The sequence below is a fragment of the Salmo trutta genome, chromosome 16 (genome assembly GCF_901001165.1).
Source record: "Salmo trutta chromosome 16, fSalTru1.1, whole genome shotgun sequence".
Lineage (NCBI taxonomy): Eukaryota > Metazoa > Chordata > Actinopteri > Salmoniformes > Salmonidae > Salmo > Salmo trutta.
In genome coordinates this window covers 49,360,828-49,382,280 of record NC_042972.1, presented here as the reverse complement: position 1 = coordinate 49,382,280, position 21,453 = coordinate 49,360,828, and the positions used below count along the sequence as shown (strand labels likewise).

At 43.4% G+C, this 21,453-nt stretch overlaps 1 protein-coding gene across 2 annotated transcripts; it reads right to left on the bottom strand.

The window, feature by feature from the left end:
- Window positions 1–9: 9 nt before the first annotated feature.
- Window positions 10–21,064, bottom strand: brpf3a (bromodomain and PHD finger containing, 3a). Of its 2 annotated transcripts, XM_029694770.1 has the most exons (13): window positions 20,704–21,061; window positions 13,443–14,951; window positions 13,043–13,199; window positions 12,818–12,949; window positions 12,505–12,633; window positions 12,078–12,390; window positions 11,676–11,963; window positions 9,948–10,517; window positions 7,905–7,974; window positions 7,739–7,815; window positions 4,553–4,650; window positions 1,552–1,706; window positions 10–1,332 (listed from the first exon to the last, which is right to left on the bottom strand). In XM_029694770.1, the coding sequence occupies exons 2-13, from the start codon at window positions 14,930–14,932 to the stop codon at window positions 1,137–1,139; spliced, it is 3,675 nt and encodes a 1,224-aa protein (XP_029550630.1). In that variant the 5' UTR covers window positions 14,933–14,951; window positions 20,704–21,061; the 3' UTR covers window positions 10–1,136. The 2 variants fall into 2 exon arrangements, 1 of the variants encoding a protein (XP_029550630.1); XR_003867180.1 differs by lacking the exons at window positions 10–1,332; window positions 1,552–1,706; window positions 4,553–4,650 and adding an exon at window positions 8,163–8,216 and having other exon boundaries at window positions 7,781–7,815; window positions 20,704–21,064.
- Between the last annotated feature and the right edge of the window lie 389 nt (window positions 21,065–21,453).

Below are 21,453 nucleotides of genomic sequence, written 5' to 3'. Positions count from 1 at the left end.
AACAAACAACCATTTAAAACAATTTATTTCTTGTGAGAAAATATTGTTTCAGACAGATTGTAGATCTTGTGGTACAATTCAAATGAGAAGATCCAGAAGTCCTTTGCCAGTCAAGGAGGCTGGTGCACTTTTATGCCGTGCCAACTGACCACATTATGCCATATCTCAATAAGTATTGTCACTGATACAAATAGCTACAGAGCTTCGTACATACATTTATTTTTAAATAACACTTTCAAATTGTCACACGATGTAAATTAAAATCTATTTCGATTTTTTGCATTCCTTAATTTACTTTGTGTATTATAAACACAGACATTTACATATATACAAAAGGATGTGCATATGCTTCTACACATGCACATAAGAGTTATATCACATTTTCTTTTTATAGCTATGGCTTCACAGCTCATATATTCTATAAACCTTTTCTAACTAACAGATTGTGCTTTTCAAGTCATTGGAGGTTTGGCAAATAATATTTAGCCAAGTTATTGACCTTGTTAAAAGTGGTTGCAGTGACCGCTGACATGACCGGTGAGAAACAGCATCATCTCCATTGTCCTGACAAGACATTCAAAAGTCCTCATGTTCCATCAAATAGCTGCAACAAGCATCCCATTTTCATTTCATATTAAAAAAAAAATGAACAAAAAATTGCTTCACAATGTGTAAAAATATGTTGAAGAAGCATGGTATTTCAATGACAAAATACAATCTGAATATGCTTTGAATCTAGCAAATCCCTTTTGAGGATAAAATAAATACAATGTATTTACTTGATGTGTTGATTCACTTGGCCTAAAACAACCATAATATTACTAGACTCATTGCAACGGAGTGGTTGTGTAAAAGTCATTAAAAACTAAGTCACAATGAATAATCACATTTTATCATGTCTTTTAGGAACTCCTCTCACATTTCCCCCAAATTCCAAAATGATCATGTTCACCCGAAGAGATGAGAGTCAACCAGACCATCACTCATTTCAGTATATCAAACCACTCAAATTCCATGTCCACCTTCTGGTGAATTAATGAAGATCGGGTCGTTCTTCTCTCTCAAGCTCTTTGTTATTGGTTTGATCCCTCCTAACCAGTCAGATTGCGGTGGATTTGCACACTGATAAAAATCCTTCATATGAAATTGGAGGGGTTGAAACTGAGGTTCCCCTTGGCGTGGTTCATAACGTGGTTCAGGTGTATCATGGCGCGGTCGTATGCCGTGTGTACAGACTTGCGGACGCTGGGCTTCTTGCCCTCCATCAGGCGCAGTTTGTCCACTGTGTCATCCATCCCCATTGGCAGCAACTTGTCCCGTGGCAGCCATTGCCTGAAAGGCAGCAAGATGGTTCAACAGAACGACAAAAACAATAGGAGGGAAAGCTCTTTAGACCAGCTCTATTTTCCTGGATAGTCACCCGTTAAAGTGTCCTAGGGTAAGGAATGTTTTTTTGGGATACAATATGAGGGAATCAATAGACACACACATCAACTATCCAGCAACTATGTGAATTATCATTCAGCAGAACGCTCATCTTTACTTTCTTACCAGGTCCTTTTGGTGTCGAAGAACAGCACGAGGTAGTGCCTCTCCCCTGTCGCTTTCTGCCTCCGCTCCCCCAGTTTGAGCACGTCCCCAGGAGGCACGGGGATGGGGATGCCGTTGTGAAGAAGCCCTTCCTGAGGCATGTCAGGGTCAACAACCTGGGGAAATCAATTGGCAGTTTATGTATCCTGTAACTCTCTGTGCTACAACAACGACTGGTAAAGTCAAAATCAACTACATCTAAAAGAAGGTAACTTGTCAACCATTACGTGCGCCAAACCAAAAACTCTTGAAAATCAAGCCAAGTCTATTGCAGTGCTTTCAGAAAGTGTTCACACCCCTTGACTTTTTTCAAATTTTGTTGTGTGACAAAGTAAGATTCAAATGTATTTAATTGTCATGTTGTGACAACGATCTGCACAAAATACTCTTGTCAGAGTGGAAGAATGTACATTATTTTTTTAATTAAATGGACAAAACACTAATATATTTTTTATTACACAAGTATTCAACCACCTGAGTCAATACATATGAGAAGCACCTTTGGCAGGAATTACAGCTGAGAGTCTTTCTGGGTAAGTCTCTAAGAGCTTTCCACGCCTGGATTGTACAATATTTGCTCATTATGCTTTTTAGAATTCTTCGAGCTCTGTCATGTTGGTTGTTGATCATTGCTAGACAGCTATTTTCAAGTCTTGCCATATATTTTCAAGTCGATTTAAGTAAACTGTAACTAAGCCCCTCAGAAACATTCAATGTTGTCTTGGCAAGTAACTCCAGTTTGGCCTTGCGTATTAGGTTATTGACCTGCTGAAAGGTGGATTTGTCTCACAATGTGTTGGAAGCAGACCAGGTTTACCTCTGAGACTTTTTATTTTAATCCTAAAAAAGCTCCCTAGTCCTTGCGGATGACAAGCATACCCATAACATGATGGAGCCACCAACATGCTTGAAAATATGGAGAGTGGAACTCGGTGATGTGTTGTATTTGCCACATTTTTTGCAGTATTACTTTAGTGCCTTATTGCAAACAGGATGCATGTTTTGGAAGATGTTTTATTCAGCACAGGCTTCCTTCTTTTCACTTTTCAGTTAGTATTGTGGAGTAACTACAATCTTTTTGAGCCATCCTCAGTTCGATCACAGCCATTTAACTCTAACTGGTTTAAAATCACCATGGTGAAATCCCTGAGTGGTTTCCTTCCTCTCCGTCAATTGAGTTAGGAAGGACACCTGTATCTTGATAGTGACTGTGTGTATTGATATACCATCCAAAGTGTAATTAATAATTTCACCATGCTCAAAGGGATATTTACCCATCTACCAATAGGTGCCCTTCTTCGCAAGGTATTGACAAAACATTCCTGGTCTTTGTAGTTGAATCTGTGGTTGAAATTCACTGCTCGACTGAGGGAACTTAAAGATAATTGTATGTGTGGTAGTCATTCAAAAATCATGTTACACACCATTATTGCACACAGAGAGAGTTCATGCAACTTACAGTGTGCCTTCGGAAAGTATTCAGACACCTTGACTTATTCTAAAATGTATAAAATATTTGACAAAGCAAAAACAGGTTTTTAAAAATGTGTGCAAATGTATTAATAAAAATAAAAAACAGAAATAGCTTATTTACATAAGTATTGAGACCCATTGCTATGAGACAGTGACAGTTTATGTCAGAGCAAAGACCAAGCCATGAGGTCGAAGTAATTATCTGTAGAGCTCAGAGAAAGGATTGTGTCGAGGCACAGATCTGGGGAAGGGTAACAAAACATTCCTGCAGCATTGAAGGTCCTAAGAACACAGTGACCTCCATCATTCTTAAATGGAAGAAATTTGGAACGACCAAGACTCTTCCTAGAGCTGGCCGCCCGGCCAAACTGAGCAATCGGGGGAGAAGGGCCTTAGTCAGGGAGGTGACCAAGAACCCGATGATCACTCTGACAGAGCTCCTCTGTGTAGATGGGAGAACCTTCCAGAAGGACAGCCATCTCTGCAGCACTCCACCAATCAGGCCTTTATGGTAGAGCGGGCCAGACGGAAGCCACCCCTCAGTAAAAGACACATGACAGCCCGCTTGGAGGCACCTCAAGTACTCTCCGACCATGAAAAACAACATTCTCTGGTCTGATGAAACCAAGATTGGCCTGAATGCCAAGTCTGGAGGAAACCTGGCACCATCCCTACGGTGAAGCATGGTGGTGGCAGCATCATGCTGTGGGGATGTTTTTCTGCGGCAGGGACTGGGAGACTAGGATTGAGGGAAATATGAGCAGAGCAACGTACAGAAAGATCCTTGATGAAAACCTGCTCCAGACTGCTCTGGACTTCAGACTAGGGTGAGTAGGACAACAACACTAAGCACACAGCCAAGAAAAAGCAGGAGTAGCTTCAGGACAAGTCTCTGAATGTCCTTGAGTGGCCCAGCCAGAGCCCGGACTTGAACCCGATCGAACATCTCTGGAGAGCCCTGAAAATAGCTGTGCAGCGACACTCCCCATACAACCTGACAGAACTTGAGATGATTTGCTGAGAAGAATGGGATAAACTCCCCAAATACAGGTGTGCCAAGCTTGTAGCGTCATACCTAAAAAGACTAATAGCATACCTAATCGCTGACAAAGGTGCTTCAACTTAGTACTAAGTAAAGGGTGTGAATACTTACGAAAATGTGATATTTCAGTTGTATTTTCTTTATACATTAGCAACCAAATTTTGTATAAATATTTTTTTCCCCCATAAACAAAGGGGTTTAATATTTATTGACTCAAGACATTTAAGCTTTTCATTTTTGATTAATTAGTAAAAAAAAAAATACATGTAAAAACATACTTTCACATTATGGGGTATTGTTTGTAGATCAGTGACACAATCTAAATTTAATTCATTTTAAATTGAGGCTGTAACAACAAAACGTGGAAAAAGCTATGGGGTGTGAATACTTCCTGAAGGCACTGTAGCTACATACAATGAATGAATGACATAACTCATGTTCTCTCACCATTGCTGGGTATGATGGATATCCACGACACTTAGCCCAGACCAGGTCCAGTGGTGTGAGCTCTGTCTGACTTTCAAAGGGCAAAAGCATACTCATCCCTGAGGACAAAGACAAGGGATGTTTAACTCAAATTGACATGGATTTTCTTTTCTTTTTTATATATATCATGAATTCTAGAATTTTATAGAATTTTCTAAAATGGGACAGTCAGGTCCAAAATGATAAAGATGAGTAAAAAAGACTAAAATAAATAATACAATTATTTTATACTAATACAACTGCTCAGAGATTTTGTTTAACAAGTAATACAAAAAAATTGTTTTAAAAAGATAGGGGTCAAAATTGGCACCACTGTTTTCAATACTCTGCAAAACTCCCCTTGCGATGACAACAGCACTGAACCTTTTTCTAAAATATTTGATGAGATTGTAAAACGCATTGGGAGGGATCTTAGGCTATTCTTCCATACCGAATCTTCCATTTCTTTGTGGAATTGGATGTGTACTAGGGGTTATTGTCTTGCTAGAAGGTCCACTTGCGGCTAAGTTTTAGCCTCCTGGCAGAGGCAACAGGGTTATTGGCTAAAATGTCCTGGTACTTGGTAAAGTTCATGATGCCATTGACCTTAAGGGTCCCAGGACCACCGGAAGCAAAATAGCCCCAGAACATCAAATACCACCATATTTTAAAGTAAATATGAGTTTATTTTCTGCATACAATAAATAAATAAAAATTCACACCAAACCCACCACTGGTGTGTGTGGGCAAAAGAGCTCAATTTTCATGTTATCTGACCATAGCACCGGTTCATTCCAAGTGCCAATGCCGTTTAGCAAACTCCACTCTACAACACCTTGCTACTCGCTAGTATAATCAAATAATGTAGCTAGCTAGTGTAACCAACTCACCGTCAGCAACAACACCAGGCACAGTCTTACGTTTGATGGTTGACAGCCAGCAAAACTTGTAGCTAGCATTGGCTGTAATACCTTTCCTGGACATCTGATTGTTGAACAACTTCTACGGAAGCCCATTTTCACTAGAGTAGCTATTTCCTGATCAATATGTGCATTAGTGCTCTGCTATCCAACCCGAGCCTGACAGATCCCAGCATTATGCGCCGGGTTAGGGCCGGTAAGGCCAGTTTTTTTCATCAATAACTAGGGTAACGGGCAAGGCATCACAAAATTGATCACTAACATTTTGAAGCAGAGCCATTTGCTCGTGCTCTGACTAAGATCATAACGTGGTGTCAGAAGTGCTTCAACCTCGTCAAATATAAGACAGGAGAGATGGAGAGATGTTCCTTGACTTTTGTCAGAGTTTAGAATGACGATAAGTAGCTACAGCGAACTACTCTCTCATCATTGAGCAGAGCAGCCCAAGCGAAGACGTTGCTATGGCGACTCAGAGCACTATGAGCAGAGCGCATTGCAACTAGGGAGCGAGCGACAAGAGAGAGGAGCAGGTAATGGATTTACTAAAGGAGGAAGTTATTTCTGATTTGGGTGGTAAATTTGGCAGAAGAAATCGGGCCTGGGTATGGTAGGGCCTAAACGTCGCGGGCCTGGGTATGGTAGGGCCTAAACGTCGCGGGCCTGGGTATGGTAGGGCCTAAACGTCGCGGGCCTGGGTATGGTAGGGCCTAAACGTCACGGGCCTGGGTATGGTAGGGCCTAAACGTCACGGGCCTGGGTATGGTAGGGCCTAAACGTCACGGGCCTGGGTATGGTAGGGCCTAAACGTCACGGGCCTGGGTATGGTAGGGCCTAAACGTCGCGGGCCTGGGTATGGTAGGGCCTAAACGTCACGGGCCTGGGTATGGTAGGGCCTAAACGTCACGGGCCTGGGTATGGTAGGGCCTAAACGTCACGGGCCTGGGTATGGTAGGGCCTAAACGTCACGGGCCTGGGTATGGTAGGGCCTAAACGTCGCGGGCCTGGGTATGGTAGGGCCTAAACGTCACGGGCCTGGGTATGGTAGGGCCTAAACGTCACGGGCCTGGGTATGGTAGGGCCTAAACGTCGCGGGCCTGGGTATGGTAGGGCCTAAACGTCACGGGCCTGGGTATGGTAGGGCCTAAACGTCACGGGCCTGGGTATGGTAGGGCCTAAACGTCACGGGCCTGGGTATGGTAGGGCCTAAACGTCACGGGCCTGGGTATGGTAGGGCCTAAACGTCACGGGCCTGGGTATGGTAGGGCCTAAACGTCGCGGGCCTGGGTATGGTAGGGCCTAAACGTCACGGGCATAGGTAGGACATGAGCATTGCACATCAAGCTACTGCCAAAGATACTCGTGTTGTCTGTGGAATTTGTTTTGCATGGCCTGGTGCGCCGGGTCTGCTCATTTTCAACCATTTCATTGGTGCTCCTAAGATGAGGTCTGCACCCGCCCAGGGCACCGGGCGAACTCGCCCAGTCTTTCCCAGAAAACATGGTGCCCCCTACGTCTTTATAGGCAAAAGGGGCATGAATTGTTGACATAATTGTAATCCAAACCCTCAAGTAAATCATGATGCAGACGAGACCGACATGATGACCAAAATGATCCTATTTAAACTTTGTAGTCTATTTTGAAACTAGAATAAATATTTCTGACTCAAATAGATGCAACATAGGTAATTTTCAAAAGGAGAAGTTGGTTTTCATGGGAAATTGACCTTTAATAAGTGTATTATTGTTTTTTAGCAAAGAAATGTTTTGCCTGAAGGTCAACCAACATTTGTCTCTTTTCATTTGTAAGTTCTTTGCCTTTTCCCATGGTGATGGTTGACAAAGGGATTTTACATGGGTGTTACCTCATTTTTATACCCCAGTGAAACAAGAAGCCATGGAAGGCCACAATACGGTTCCTTAAACTGACATTACATTTAAAAAGTAGAATGTTAATGCAGATTTTATTTATAACACTTTAGAGGTGGCAATCATGTTGACCCCTATCTTTGAGAGAAAAAAAGTATTACCTTTTCTCTGAGAAATTGTATTAGTATAAAATAATATAATTTCCCCCAAAACATGTAGCATACAATATAGCTTGGTATTTGTATTCTTCATTTTATACAGTCTTTCTTGCTCATCTTTATCAAGGGTGCCAATCATTTTCCACCCGACTGTATACATCCATATTTGCGAAAACAAAGCTATTATGTCTGACCCTAAGGTATGTGGTGCCTGGACACACTCACCTGAGCCTCCATTCTGCCTCTCTGGGACTTTAGCCAGAGCTGGTTTACCACGACTGCGTTTGGGTAGCAGGGGGGCACTACATCCATAGACAGAACAGAGGGAAGATATTTCTGAATATATTCCACCTTGAATATCAGAGCATCAGGTGTTCAGAGAGATCCTCACCTGTGTTTTTGGTCATTGGATGGTGGGTCTGAGGAGTCCTCTTTGTGCTTTCCTAGCCCATTTGTCAAGCCTAGTAGAATACAAATTCTGTTAATTGATATCATCATCATCATCATTATCTACCCTCTCTTCCCTTATTCAATCCTCACAAATAAAGGGTGAAGACATGTTTTCCTTTATAACAAGTAATTTGTTGTTTACAAGTAACTTGTTAATACAATCACATACAGCTTTTCTTTTCATTTTGTTTTATTTCACCTTTATTTAACCAGGTAGGCCAGTTGAGAACAAGTTCTCACTTACAACTGCGACCTGGCCAAGATAAAGCAAAGTTACACATAAACAAACATACAGTCAGTAACACAACAGAAAAATCTATGTACAGTGTGTGCAAATGTAGAAGATTAGGGAGGTAAGGCAATAAATAGGCCATAGAGGCAAAATAATTACAATTTAGCATTAAAACTGGAGTGATAGATGTGCAGATGATGATGTGCAAGTAGAGATACTGGGGTGCAAAAGTGCAAGAGGATAAGTAACAATATGGGGATGAGGTAGTTGGGTGTGCTATTTACAGATTGGCTGTGTACAGGTACAGTGATCGGTAAGCTGCTCTGACAGCTTATGCTTAAAGTTAGAGAGGGAGATATAAGACTCCAGCTTCAGTGATTTTTGCAGTTCGTTCCAGTCATTGGCCGCAGAGAACTGGAAGGAAAGGCGGCCAAAGGAAGTGTTGGCTTTGGGGATGACCAGTGAAATATACCTGCTGGAGCGAGTGCTACGGGTGGGTGTTGCTATGGTGACCAGTGAGCTGAGATAAGGCGGTGCTTTACTTTGCAAAGGCTTTTATAGATGACCTGGAGCCAGTGGGTTTGGTGACGAATATGTAGTGAGGGCCAGCCAACGAGAGCATACAGGTCGCAATGGTGGGTAGTATACGGGGCTTTGGTGACAAAATGGATGGCACTGTGATAGACTACATCCAGTTTGCCGAGTTGAGTGTTGGAGGCTATTTTGTAAATGACATCGCCAAAGTCAAGGATCGGTAGAATAGTCAGTTTTACGAGGGTATGTTTGGCAGCATGAGTGAAGGATGCTTTGTTGCGAAATAGGAAGCCGATTCTAGATTACATTTTGGATTGGAGATGCTTAATGTGAGTCTGGAAGGAGAGTTTACAGTCTAACCAAACACCTAGGTATTTGTAGTTGTCCACATATTCTAAGTCAGAACCGTCCAGAGTAGTGATGCTAGTCGGGCGGGAGGGTGCGGGCAGCAATCAGTTGAAGAGGATGCATTTAGTTTCACTAGCGTTTAAAACCAGTTGGAGGCCACGGAAGGAGTGTTGTATGGCATTGAAGCTCGTTTGGAGGTTTGTTAGCACAGTGTCCAAAGAAGGGCCAGATGTATACAGAATGGCGTCGTCTGCGTAGAGGTGGATCAGAGAATCACCAGCAGCAAGAGCGACATCATTGATATATACAGAGAAAAGAGTTGGCCCGAGAATTTAACCCTGTGGCACCCCCATAGAGACTGCCAGAGGTCCGGACAACAGGCCCTCCGATTTGACACACTGAACTCTATCTGAGAAGAAGTTGGTGAACCTGGCGAGGCAGTCATTTGAGAAGCCATGGCTATTGAGTCTGCCGATAAGAATGCGGTGATTGACAGTCGAAAGCCTTGGCCAGGTCGATGAAGAAAGCTGCACAGTACTGTCTTTTATCGATGGCGGTTATGATATCGTTTAGGACCTTGAGCGTGGTTGAGGTGCACCCATGACCAGCTCGGAAACCAGATTGCATAGTGGAGAAGGTACGGTGGGATTCGAAATGGTCGATGGTCTGTTTGTTAACTTGGCTTTCTAAGATTTTAGAAAGGCAGGGCAGGATGGATATAGGTCTATAACAGTTTGGGTCTAGAGTGTCTCCCCCTTTGAAGAGGGGGATGCCCGCGGCAGCTTTCCAATCTTTGGGGATCTCAGACGATACAAAATAGAGCTCGAATGAAATGACAGAGCAAATGTAAATTAAATGTTTTATATCTACCGTCCTCTTTGACGAGATGGAGGGGCTTGTCTGCCTCGCTGTCAGAGTTGGACCCTCTGGACCTCAGGTGGTGGGATGACGGTGAGGAGGGTGTGGGCGGTGTGGGGGGAGGGGCAGGGTTGGAGTGGGCGGTCACACTGGGAGGTTTTGGAATGGTGGGGGTACGGTCCAAGCCATTGGTTTTACCCTCAGTGGTCCGTCTGTTCTGTAACTGAGCCGCCTTGTTCTTTGCGAGTCTTGCTCCATTTTTAGCTTTCTTGAACAGAACGGATGTACGGCGGCCAACTCCAACCAAAGGACAGGCGTTAATGGGAGGACTGGGAGTCTCCAAAGGAGAGACCTGTTGAGAAGCCTCCTCCTGTTTGCACGGTGTCGGTGTCTCCCCAACTTCAGTATCATCATCACTCCGCCCATTGCCCCCACTACGGGAGGATCTCTGGCGCTTGTAGGAGCGCCCTGGTGACCTTCGCCCTGTGGTCACTAGGCCCAGTAAGGGTGATTCAGGGGGGGCATCGACTGGCAGGGGGGACGACACTGGGCATGAAGGCTCTAGTGTTGGTGGAGAGTCATCTACAAGAAGGAAACATACATTTATCACTTTGTTAAAGCTCAGACACACCGGTAGGATTGTCAATGTTTGCCTCCCGACAGTACTTAGCACCTCTGAACAGTTTCGGCAGTCAATCTCTTTTGTGCAAAGACAATGGAAGTCGTCAGCCACTCAGCCTTGTTAAAATACTCCAAGCCAGAAAGTGGCAGTAGCGTTGTTTGCATATCCCTGTTTATTGCTTATGGTCTAGAATCCAAGCTATATGCACTAATGTTGCTATTTTGTAGAAAGCACTTGTTGTTACTAGCCAGATGGCCACAGCTAGATAACTACCTAGCAAGATGACGAAGAAACAATTGAATTCACTCTCCATAAACCGAGACCTGCCATTTACCACATAGAACCTAAATATTTGTACAATTTTAAAACATCTCCTGCCATGTCACTGATGCGTTGTGAAACAGTGTTGTTTAAAGAAGGAATTGTCTGTATAGTTTTTTTGGCCTTTTCCCCCAGCATTGTCCCGGCCATATCCGCAGCAGCAGGAAGAATTAAGTCCTCCACAACAGCATGGGGCTTGCTTGTCCTAGTCACTCGGTAGCTCACCATATAAGACACTTCTAGCCCCTTATTATTATTGGTATATGTTGCTTTTATACATGTCTTACTTACTCGAAAGTCGTCTTTATTCTCGCTCAGAAAACTCCCGTGGCTTATTTTTCAAATTGTCATGTTTTGTTTCTAAATGTCTGCGCAAAGTGAAGATTTCCCACGAGAGAGTAACGGTTAATGTGATTGGATGTTAATTATTTGACTAGACTACCTGTGTTTGACATTGTGTTGTTATTTCGCTGAACACTAGATGGTTTAATAAAAGTTTTGGCAATGAAACGAGGCTACACCCAAATGTATAGCTCCGTTGGAAAATATAAATGTACTGTTGAAAATGTGAAGAAAAAATGTGCAAAAAATATAGAATTTTTTCTAAAATAAATATCACATTTTTATTTGGCGTACCCCCCACACATTGCGCATACCTCACCCAGTTTGGGAATACCTGCTTTAGGGTAATAAAATCAGAATTGCACAACAACAAATCAATAATTTGACTAACACATCAATTCTAGAAAGATTAGTAGGGTTGGAAAGCAACAATAAAAGTAAATCCCTTCTATTACCTGTCCCCGGGGTAGAGGTTGATGTTAAAGGACCGTTCTCCACATTGCCCTTCTCTCCCTTTTCTTCTTCCCCCTCTTCCTCGACTTCTTCTTCTTTCCCATTGAGAGACTGCGAGCGCTGCTGCTTGTGCCCGATCGTGTTGATCTCTCTGCGCAACAGCCGGATACGTTTGGTTCTCCCTCCACTGGAGCGCATGGACGTCACCATGTCCAGCTTCTCCAGCAGGGCCTTCAGCTGCTCCTCTGTGGACAGGTGGAGCCTGTTGTCTGGGTCCAGGAGAGAGTCCACTGTAGAGAGAACACAAAAAGAGGAGAAAGAGAAGAGGGACATGAGTTATGATTGTGAAGCTTTATTCTCTGAATTCCATTCCACGGTCAACCCAACCTGTGAGCTGTGCTCACCGTCCTCCCAGGTGCATTGGTAGAAGCCGTGCATGTTGGGAAAGTCTGGGAGGTGCATGCCCGTGCTGGGGTCCAACCCGATGCTCTGGGCCTGTCTGTGGGCGTGGCGGAGGACGGCCCCTCCCACCTCCCGCAGATGCAGGGCGGCTCGGTGGAACGCGGTCTCCTTTGAGTTGTACCTCAGGCAGTTGGACACCATGAGGTTGAAGTCGCCCTCCAGGTCTGCAATGGAGCAGTAAGCATGGGCCTCCAGTTTGGCACGCATGCTGGACAAGTCCATGGGCTTGGAGATGAACTCCAGATAGTCCGGGACCTTCAATTAAAAACATACAAGTGAACAAACTTTTCAAGAAAGAAGCAGGTGAGAAAAACATTTCTAGAAGCTGAATAGTAAAGCAATGCAAAAAATGTATCTAACTCTACTAACCTCTGCTAGATTCACAGGCTGAGAGAAGATCTGTGCCGTGTCCTTCTCCTGAAGCTGGTCCAGGGTGGAGCGCAGCAGTATTAACGCAGGGGTCAACTTCAGCTCCAGAGCAGCCTGATGAAGTTTCATCTGGAGGGAGAATGAAAGAGGGGGAGAGAAAGAGGTAATATGAAAGGGTGCAGAGTCATTTAAGGAAAGCAATTAGACAGATACAGAGATTGTAAAAATGCATTATTTTCATACGTTATATGCAAATGGTAACTCGTGATTATACAGTATGTAAAATCATGGCCTCCCCCGACTGACAAAGTACCTGCTCTCTCTTTAGTCGCTCTCTCTTGCGAATGAGTTCCACCAGAAGTCGGGCTCTCTCTAGGTCCTGCCGCAACTTCTGCCAGTACCGTAGCTCCTCCCTTGCCGCACTAAGCTTCTCATCAGGCTCCCTCTGAACACATGCAAACACACAATTTACATTTCACTATAAACACGGGATCTATAATTGACATAAAGACCCCCCCCCCCCCTGTATTTTCCTGACCTGCTCAGCAGTCTTGTGAGCCTGCAGATGCGAGTGCAGGCGCCGGATGAGAGGCATGCCGTTTCGGGATTGACGTTTCAGCAGCCAGTAGTTGTGAAGCCTCTGCATGAACTGGTTCTTCCTCTGGACAGCAACCCCAGTGCAAATCTTGTTCAGCCTGTTCATGACATTGCAATAACTGTTATTCATATTTTGGCATCTTCCCACTGTATAGATAGTGTGTTAGTAGTTAGTACAAGGCAGTTGTACTGTTCCATTAAACATACATTATTATTAGGCTATAAAAATGTGCTCTCTAAACTGAAGATTACTCAAAGCAAATATACCGGTAGTAAGAAGACAAAAGAGAAGAATTCTACTGGGAGTGTTGTGTTGGTAGAAGAGGTGTGGGAGGGCTGACCTGTGAGACGGGATCTGAGGCACCAGCAGCACAGGCACAGCAGAGCGACGGCTCGTCTGACCTTTCTTCTTCTTCTGGCCCTTGGGAGTCTTTTTACTGGGTGGTGCCAGGGGGCTCTGAGTGTATGACCTTTGACCTCTGTTCCCCCTTCCTCCCACCAGCCTCCCCTCCACATCACCAGACCCATCTCGCCTTAACCCGACCGGGGAGTGATTCTCACAGAAGGCAGTTTTCTTTACAGAGAAGGTGGTTCCGTTGACCCCGGTCTCTCGGACCGGGTCGATCTTCATGAAGAGGCCAGCCTTCTGGGCACAGGTGACATGGAAGGCCCGGTAACAGTTGGCCTTGTGGCACTGGATGGATGCGCCCCAGCCTTTCTGCTTGCACAGGTGGCAAGTGAGCTTCCAGCGGGCTGGGGGGATGTTGTTCACCCCCTCCACGGGCTCCAGGAACACCGTGTTGGCAAAGCACACCTCTGGGATCCATATGGCACAGACTACGTGGGCCCAGCGTCCATCACTAGTCTGTTTGAAGGCACCTCCCCGGTTGGGGCAGAGCACACAGTCCACGGGACGCGAGGGGGACTGCAGACAGCAGCGGCACAGCCACTGACCCTCAGGGATGTAGGGCACGCCGTAGCACTCCTGGTGGACGGCCAGGTTGCAGATGTCACAGAACAGGATGACGTTGCTGTTGAGACACTCGTCGTCCAGGCAGACGCAGCAGAAGGCGTCCTCGTCTATGGCACTCTGGGACAGGGCCTGGCTCCGTGACTCCAGGATGGACTCCCTCTCCAGACGGTCGATCAGCAGCTCAAAGGTGTCCGGGGAGACGGAGGCGTGGCCATCAGACACCCTCTTTTGGTTGACCATCTCCAGCCAGGCCAGGTCCTCCTCGTCCATGTCGTACTCTGCCTCACAGTCCTGCTCCTCTCCTGACTTCTCTATGAACCGGTAGTAGGCTGCAGGGAGGGGAGGTGCGGCTGAAGGACACAGGGAGTCCAGCACGCGGAAGGTGGGCTCAGGGAGAGGGCTTTGGTGGGAAGGGTGCTGGGAAGGATCGGTTTGGCTTTGCGTGTGTTGCTGACCGCCAGAACGTCGGCTCAGGTGAGACGAGGTTTTGCTCTCCCTCCTGCGGCCCTTTGGGTTGGGAGGTTTGCGCCCTGGTCTGGCTCTGCTCTGGGTTTGTTCGCTGTTCTCTTTGTTACTGTTGCACTCAACAATGTCCTGAGCCATCATCTCGTCCTCTGTGATGACTGGCAGAGGGTCTGTGATGTTGATCCTGTGAAGCCTTCCATCCAGGTCCACCTCCACCATCTTCTGGGCCTGAGCATATGTCAAAGTCTCTCTAGATGGAGATAGTTGCAGTCTATAGGGGGAAGGCGGCCGTGGCCGAACACTGGAGACCCTGCCCCTTCCCCTTCCCCGGCCCCGACCCATCTCAAGCCCAACTTCTCCAGCACTGCACCCCCGCCTCCGCAGCCTCCTCATGGGGGTTTGCACTAGTTTCCTAGAATGAAGAGGGTGAGGATGGAGTTATGCAAAAGAAAGAGAAAACAAATCTGTTGTTCAATTCACAATAAGTCAATAGAGGAACTAATTAGAAGGTATCCTTCATTTGAAATGTCATGAATGATGATTACATAGCACATTAGGATAGAGAGACTATAACTTAGATGTATGTGAGATAAGGAAGACAACCCACCAGAGTAGATTTGAAACAGTCAAACACCAACTTATCAACATACAGTAGCTAATGCACTCACCAGTGCCAGCCTGCTGCAAGTTTGTGCAAGAGAGACTGACAGGAACATGCACATTACATTTTCTGCTCAAAATAGGGCAATTCAACGGTAATTGAACTGAGACTCAGATTTCTATTTTTTTTATTTTATTTAACCAGGCAAGTCAGTTAAGAACAAATTCTTATTTACAATGACGGCCTACCAAAAGGCCTCCTGCGGGGGACGGGATTAAAAATTAAAATAAATAATTCAATAAAAATATAGGACAAACACATCACGACAAGAGACAACACAACACTACATAAAGAGAGACCTAAGACAACATAGCAAAGCAGCAACACATAACAACACAACATGGTAGCAACACAACATGACAACAACATGGTAGCAACACAACATGACAACAACATGGTAGCAACACAATATGACAACAACATGGTAGCAACACAACATGACAACAACATGGTAGCAACACAACATGACAACAACATGGTAGCAACACAACATGACAACAACATGGTAGCAACACAATATGACAACAACATGGTAGCAACATAACATGACAGCAGCACAACATGGTAAACATTTAAAATGTATGCCAAACAAAAAACATTCATTTCAAAGTACAACAAACCATACAACTCTGCAACTTTTACACTGACATTTTTACAAAAACATTTAATGGAAGAACTGTGCAGATGCCAAGTTTGGTAACATAATTTCTGTAAAATCTCCCTTGCTTTTTACGTGACATTTTCAAAAAAAAAACTCTTAAATATCTGCTCCGAATTAAGATTCAATGATGTCTGCTATGACATGGCACCCTGAGTGTGAAAAGATATCTTTGGTAATTAAACTACAGTAAGTGAAGTAGATTTACACACGGTAACAGAATTACAGAAACTGAATTTCATCATGGGTCCCTGATCTGTACTATACAGAAATGTATAATTATGTATAGTTCATGGTGATGTATCCTAAATAGGTACACAAACGTAGAAATATTTAATATCCTCCTTTGCATATTTGGGTATTATTCTACACATTGGCTATTTTAATGAGCTCTGCCACCAATCAAGACCAAATTTGGTTGGTCCAGACCAAATGTGAACCAATCATAGACATCTATGTTTCACAAGTTTGGAGATCAAAGTACAGAACAGTGGAGTATAGTCAAGTAGAGTACAGTTCAGTACCATACAGTAGAGTACAGTAAAGTATAGTTCAATACATTATAGTGTAACCTACCCATGCTTGTGTGCTCTACTGTGTACAGTACAGACCTCTACTCCATTCTATAGGACTGTACTCTACTTTTCTTTACTGTACTGTGCTCTACTGTACTGTAATGTAGTGAACTATACTACTTTAACTGTACTGTGCTCTACAATACTGTACTGTACAAACTTGTGAAAACTAGACGTCTATGAAACAGTTCTGCTGAACATAACAGTATGCCAGTGGAAGGGAGGACAGTAGCAGGTTACCCAAATGTGGTGTGACTATTATGATATTCCCATTGTAGCCAAATCAATTGCAGAAATTCCGTTAATGATTTTTTGGGAAATTCTGTTACTAATTTAGTAACAGAATTGAGTTTAAATCACTTACTAATTCATAAACTAAATTTGTATTAGTAAAAACACTGACTAATTGATAGGTCTACTTTTACTTGTTACTTCTGTTCGTTTTCTTTATCCTCCCTCCTCCTGAGGGAGAGAAATTTGAAATTATCTGAAAGATATGTGGGTTTTTGGTAACGGATATTCAAGGCACAAGGCAATGTTTCCTAAACTTACAGAAGGCAAAGAAACTTATCCTAATCTAAATATTGATATTAGTTGGCAAGGGTCTTTTTTATTTAACCTTTAATTAACTAGGCAAGTCAGTTAAGAACAAATTCTTATTTTACAATGATGGCCAAACCCTCCCCTAACCCGGACGACGCTGGGCCAATTGTGCGCCGCCCTATGGGACTCTCTATCACGGCCGGTTGTGATACAGTCCAGGATCGAACCAGGGTCTGTAGTGACACCTCTAGCACTGAGATGCAGTGCCTTAGACCGCTGCGCCATTCTTTACTTCAGAATTGTGTTTCGATGCATTTCTAATACCTTTTAAGATTTTTTCTGGTAGATGTATTCCAAGAAATGAAAGGCTTTAATTATTCCATTATAATTTTTGGGATTGAAAATGGTTGAACAATGTATAGTGCTTTTATACCACTTGACTTATTCCACATTTGTTGCGTTACAGCCTGAATTCAAAATGGATTAATAAAAATTCTCACCCATCTACGCATAATAACCCATAATGACAAAATGAAAAACTTCCTAGAAATGTTTGCTAATGTATTGAAAATTAAATATACTGAACAAAAATATATATGCAACAATTTCAACGATTTTACTGAGTTACAGGTCATATAAGGAAATCAGTCAAGTGAAATGAATTCATTTGGCCCTAATATATAGATTTCACATGTCTGGGCAGGGGTGTAGCCATGGAAGGGTCCGGGAGGGCATAGGCCCACCCACTGGGGAGCCAGGCCCAGCGAATCAGAATGAGTTTTTCCCCACAAAAGGGGATGGTCGAAGTCCTGGGGTGACGTGGTTACACATGGTCCGCGGTTGTGAGGCCGGTTGGACGTACTGCCAAATTCTCTAAAACGACATTGGAGGTGACTTATGGAAGAGAAATGGACATTCAATGCTCTGGCAACAGAGGGTTCACAAGTGGTGCAGTGGTCTAAGGCACTGCATCTCAATGCTAGAGGCATGACTACAGACCCTGGTTTGAGTCCAAGCTGTATCACAACCAGCTGTGATTGGGAGTCCCACAGGGAGGTGCACAATTGGCCCAGTGTTGTCTGGGTTAGGGTTTGGCCGGGGTAGGCTGTCAGTAAAAAAATAATTTGTTCTTAACTGACTTGCCTACTTAAATAAAATAAGTAAAAACAGCTTTGGCGGACATTCCTGCAGTCAGCATGCCAATTGCACTCGCTCTCAAAACTTGTGGAATTGTGTTGTGACAAAAACGGCACATTTTAGAGTGGCCTTTTATTGTCCCCAGCACAAGGTGCATCAGTGTAATGATCATGCTGTTTAATCAGCTTCTTGATATGCCACACCCGTCAGGTGAATGGATTATCTTGGCAATGGAGAAATGCTCACTAACAGGGATGTAAACAAATATGTGCACAAAATTGGAGAGAAATAAGCTTTTTGTGCATATGGAACACTTCTGGGATCTTTTATTTCAGCTCATGAAACATGGGACCAACGCTTTATATGTTGCATTTATATTTTTGTTCAGTATACAAGAATATCTAATTTACATAAGTACTCACACCCCTGAGTCAATACTTTGTAGAAGCACCTTTGACAGCAATTACAGCTGAGTCTTTCTAGGTAAGTCTCTAAGTGCAACATTTGCCAATTATTATTTTCAAACTTCATCAAGCTCTGTTAAATTGGTTATTGATTATTGCTAGACAACCATTTTCAGGTCTTGCCCTAGATTTATGTCAAAACTGTAACTTGGCCACTCAGGAACATTCACTGTCTTCTTGGTAAGCAACTCCAGTGTAGATTTGGCCTTGTGTTTTAGGTTATTGTCCTGCTGAAAGGTGAATTAATCTCCCAGTGTCTGGTGGATAGCAGACTGAACCAGTTTTTTTCCCCCTCTAGGATTTTGCCTGTGCTTAGTTCCATTCTGTTTCTTTTTTTCCTCCTGAAAAACTCCAGTCCTTAAATATGCTTGAAAATATGGAGAGTTGTACTCAGTAATGTGATGTATTGGATTTGCCTCGAACTTGACAATTTGTATTCAGGACAACAAGTGAATTGCTTTGCCACATTTTTTGCAGTATTACTTTAGTGCCTTGCTGCAAACATGATGCATGACTTTGGAATATTTGTATTCTGTACAGGCATCTTTCTTTTAATTCTGTCTGTTAGGTTAGTATTGTGAAGTAACTACACTTTTGTTGATCCATCTCGGTTTTAAAGTCACCCATTGGCCTTATGGTGAAATCCCTGAGAGGCATCCTTCCTCTCCGGCAGCGGAGTTAGTAAGGACACCTGTATCTGTGTAGTGACTGGGTATTTCGACACGCCATCCAATGTGTAATTAATAACTTCACCATGCTCAAACATATTCGATGTCTGCCTTTTTATTTACCCATCTACCAATAGGTGCCCTTTTTTGCAAGGCATTGGAAAACTTCCCTGGTCTTTGTGGTTGAATCAGTGTTTGAAATTCACTGCTCGACTGAGGGACCCTACAGATCATTTAATGTGTGGGGTACAATGATGAGGTAGTCATTAAAAAAACACTATTGCGCACAGTGACCATGCAACTTATGTGACTTGTTAAGCACATTTTTACTCCTTAACTTATTTAGGCTTACCATAACAAAGGGGTCAAATACTTATTGACTCAAGACATTTCAGGTTTTCATTTTTATTAATTTGTAAAATTTTTGAAAAAACATAATTCCACATTGACATTATGGGGTATTGTGTGTGGGCCAGTGACAAAACATCTACATTGAATCAATTTTAAAATTCAGACTAACACAACAAAGTGTGGAAAAAGTCAAGGGGTGTGAATACTTTCTATGGCAATGTATATATGCCTTAAAGTCTAAGAGCTTTCATTTGACATGCTCTTATGAACTTCACATGTTTGTGCTCCTGGGACCTTTCACATGGAAATGACCAATAGCCACACAGCAGAAGAGACATTAGGCCTACTGATTTGCAATCAAATAAATTATCACATAGATTCATCTCATAACAGAAAAACACTAAAAGCAATTTGGTAGCTATTATTGTCACTGAGGTATGATTACGGGGCTGCAGGTAGCCTAGTGGTTAGAGCGTTGGACCAGTAACCGAAAGGTTGCTAGATCGAAACCCCGAGTCGACGAGGTAAAAATCTGTCGTTCTGACGCCTGAACAAGGCTGTTATAACCCAATGTTAATTGTAAATAAGAATTTGTTCTTAACTGACAAGCCTGGTTAAATAAAAAACAATGACAGCAGTTTCTATGCTGCACAGCTAACATTACATCCAATCACAACTCGAGAACATTCCACACATCTCTATGTAACCAATCAACTGCTCGTATCTTCTATTTTTCTGCTCACATAGTTGGGTTGCAGGGCGCTAAATACCAAACCGACCCGACTGTCAGCCATTTTATCCATACAACATTTGCAGTCACTATTATTGTGAACTGATAAGCAACCTATAAAACAGTGGCACTATTGTTGGGTTAACACTGTGCACAACTACAAGTATCATGTCGGCTAGAATGCCGCAATATGTGTCCTCGTATGTGTACGCAGGCTACAAACCCTTCAAACACAACTAACGCTAGCTAACGTTTTAACTAGCTAACGTTACTATTTGATAGCTAGCTTGCACAGGGCACATTTAGCTCGACATGACGAGCGCCATATTTTATGAAGCAAAAACAAACAAGTCAGCCAAAATGTCGGAAGTGTTTACCTTGTTTAACGTGATCCTATGATATGCGCGAGCCAGAGAAAGATAACGTTAGCTAACTAATGTTGAAATACGACCGACATGCTAGTAACAAGCTATGCCATTGCTACCCGGTAATTTCAGGGGCGACAGCGTCATCTTCAGCACTTCAGTCCTCCATGGTGACTTCGGACAAATGCTCAAACTCGATCTGCTTACATATCTGTGATTTTTGGACGTCTTCAAATTGAAACACCTACACTAAATGGTACATACAATAATGTAAGATGTGTCAGATTGATGTAGCTAGCTAGCTACCTTGGGATGTAGCTAGATATTCAGTCAAGATGGCTTGAAAAAAACGCCCCTTTGGAGAAAAAAAAACGAGCACAGCCTAATTTTACCGCGTACACTACGCGCGTACGATTATGATTGGCCAGCACAGAAAACCCATCGCATCGAGTTGTAACGGGACAACACGTTATCGCAAAGCGTTGAGAAAAACTACTCGACCTCTCTTTTGCGCGCCTTGTCTTCATTATCGACGGACAACAGTATTTGACACCTGTTACATTCAGTTCAGTCCACACGGTGCTGCTTAGAAGTTGTATTCCTTTTAATATATACGGTTAAATAGGTGAACAAGGTGCACAATGTAGGCTATGCCTATTTCTAGGTTATTTCGGCATAGTTTCTGAACTTGTCACAATGTATTCCATATACAACAAAATAGACATGAAGGGGGTAATATCTGCAGGCAAGAGTTTGAAACGT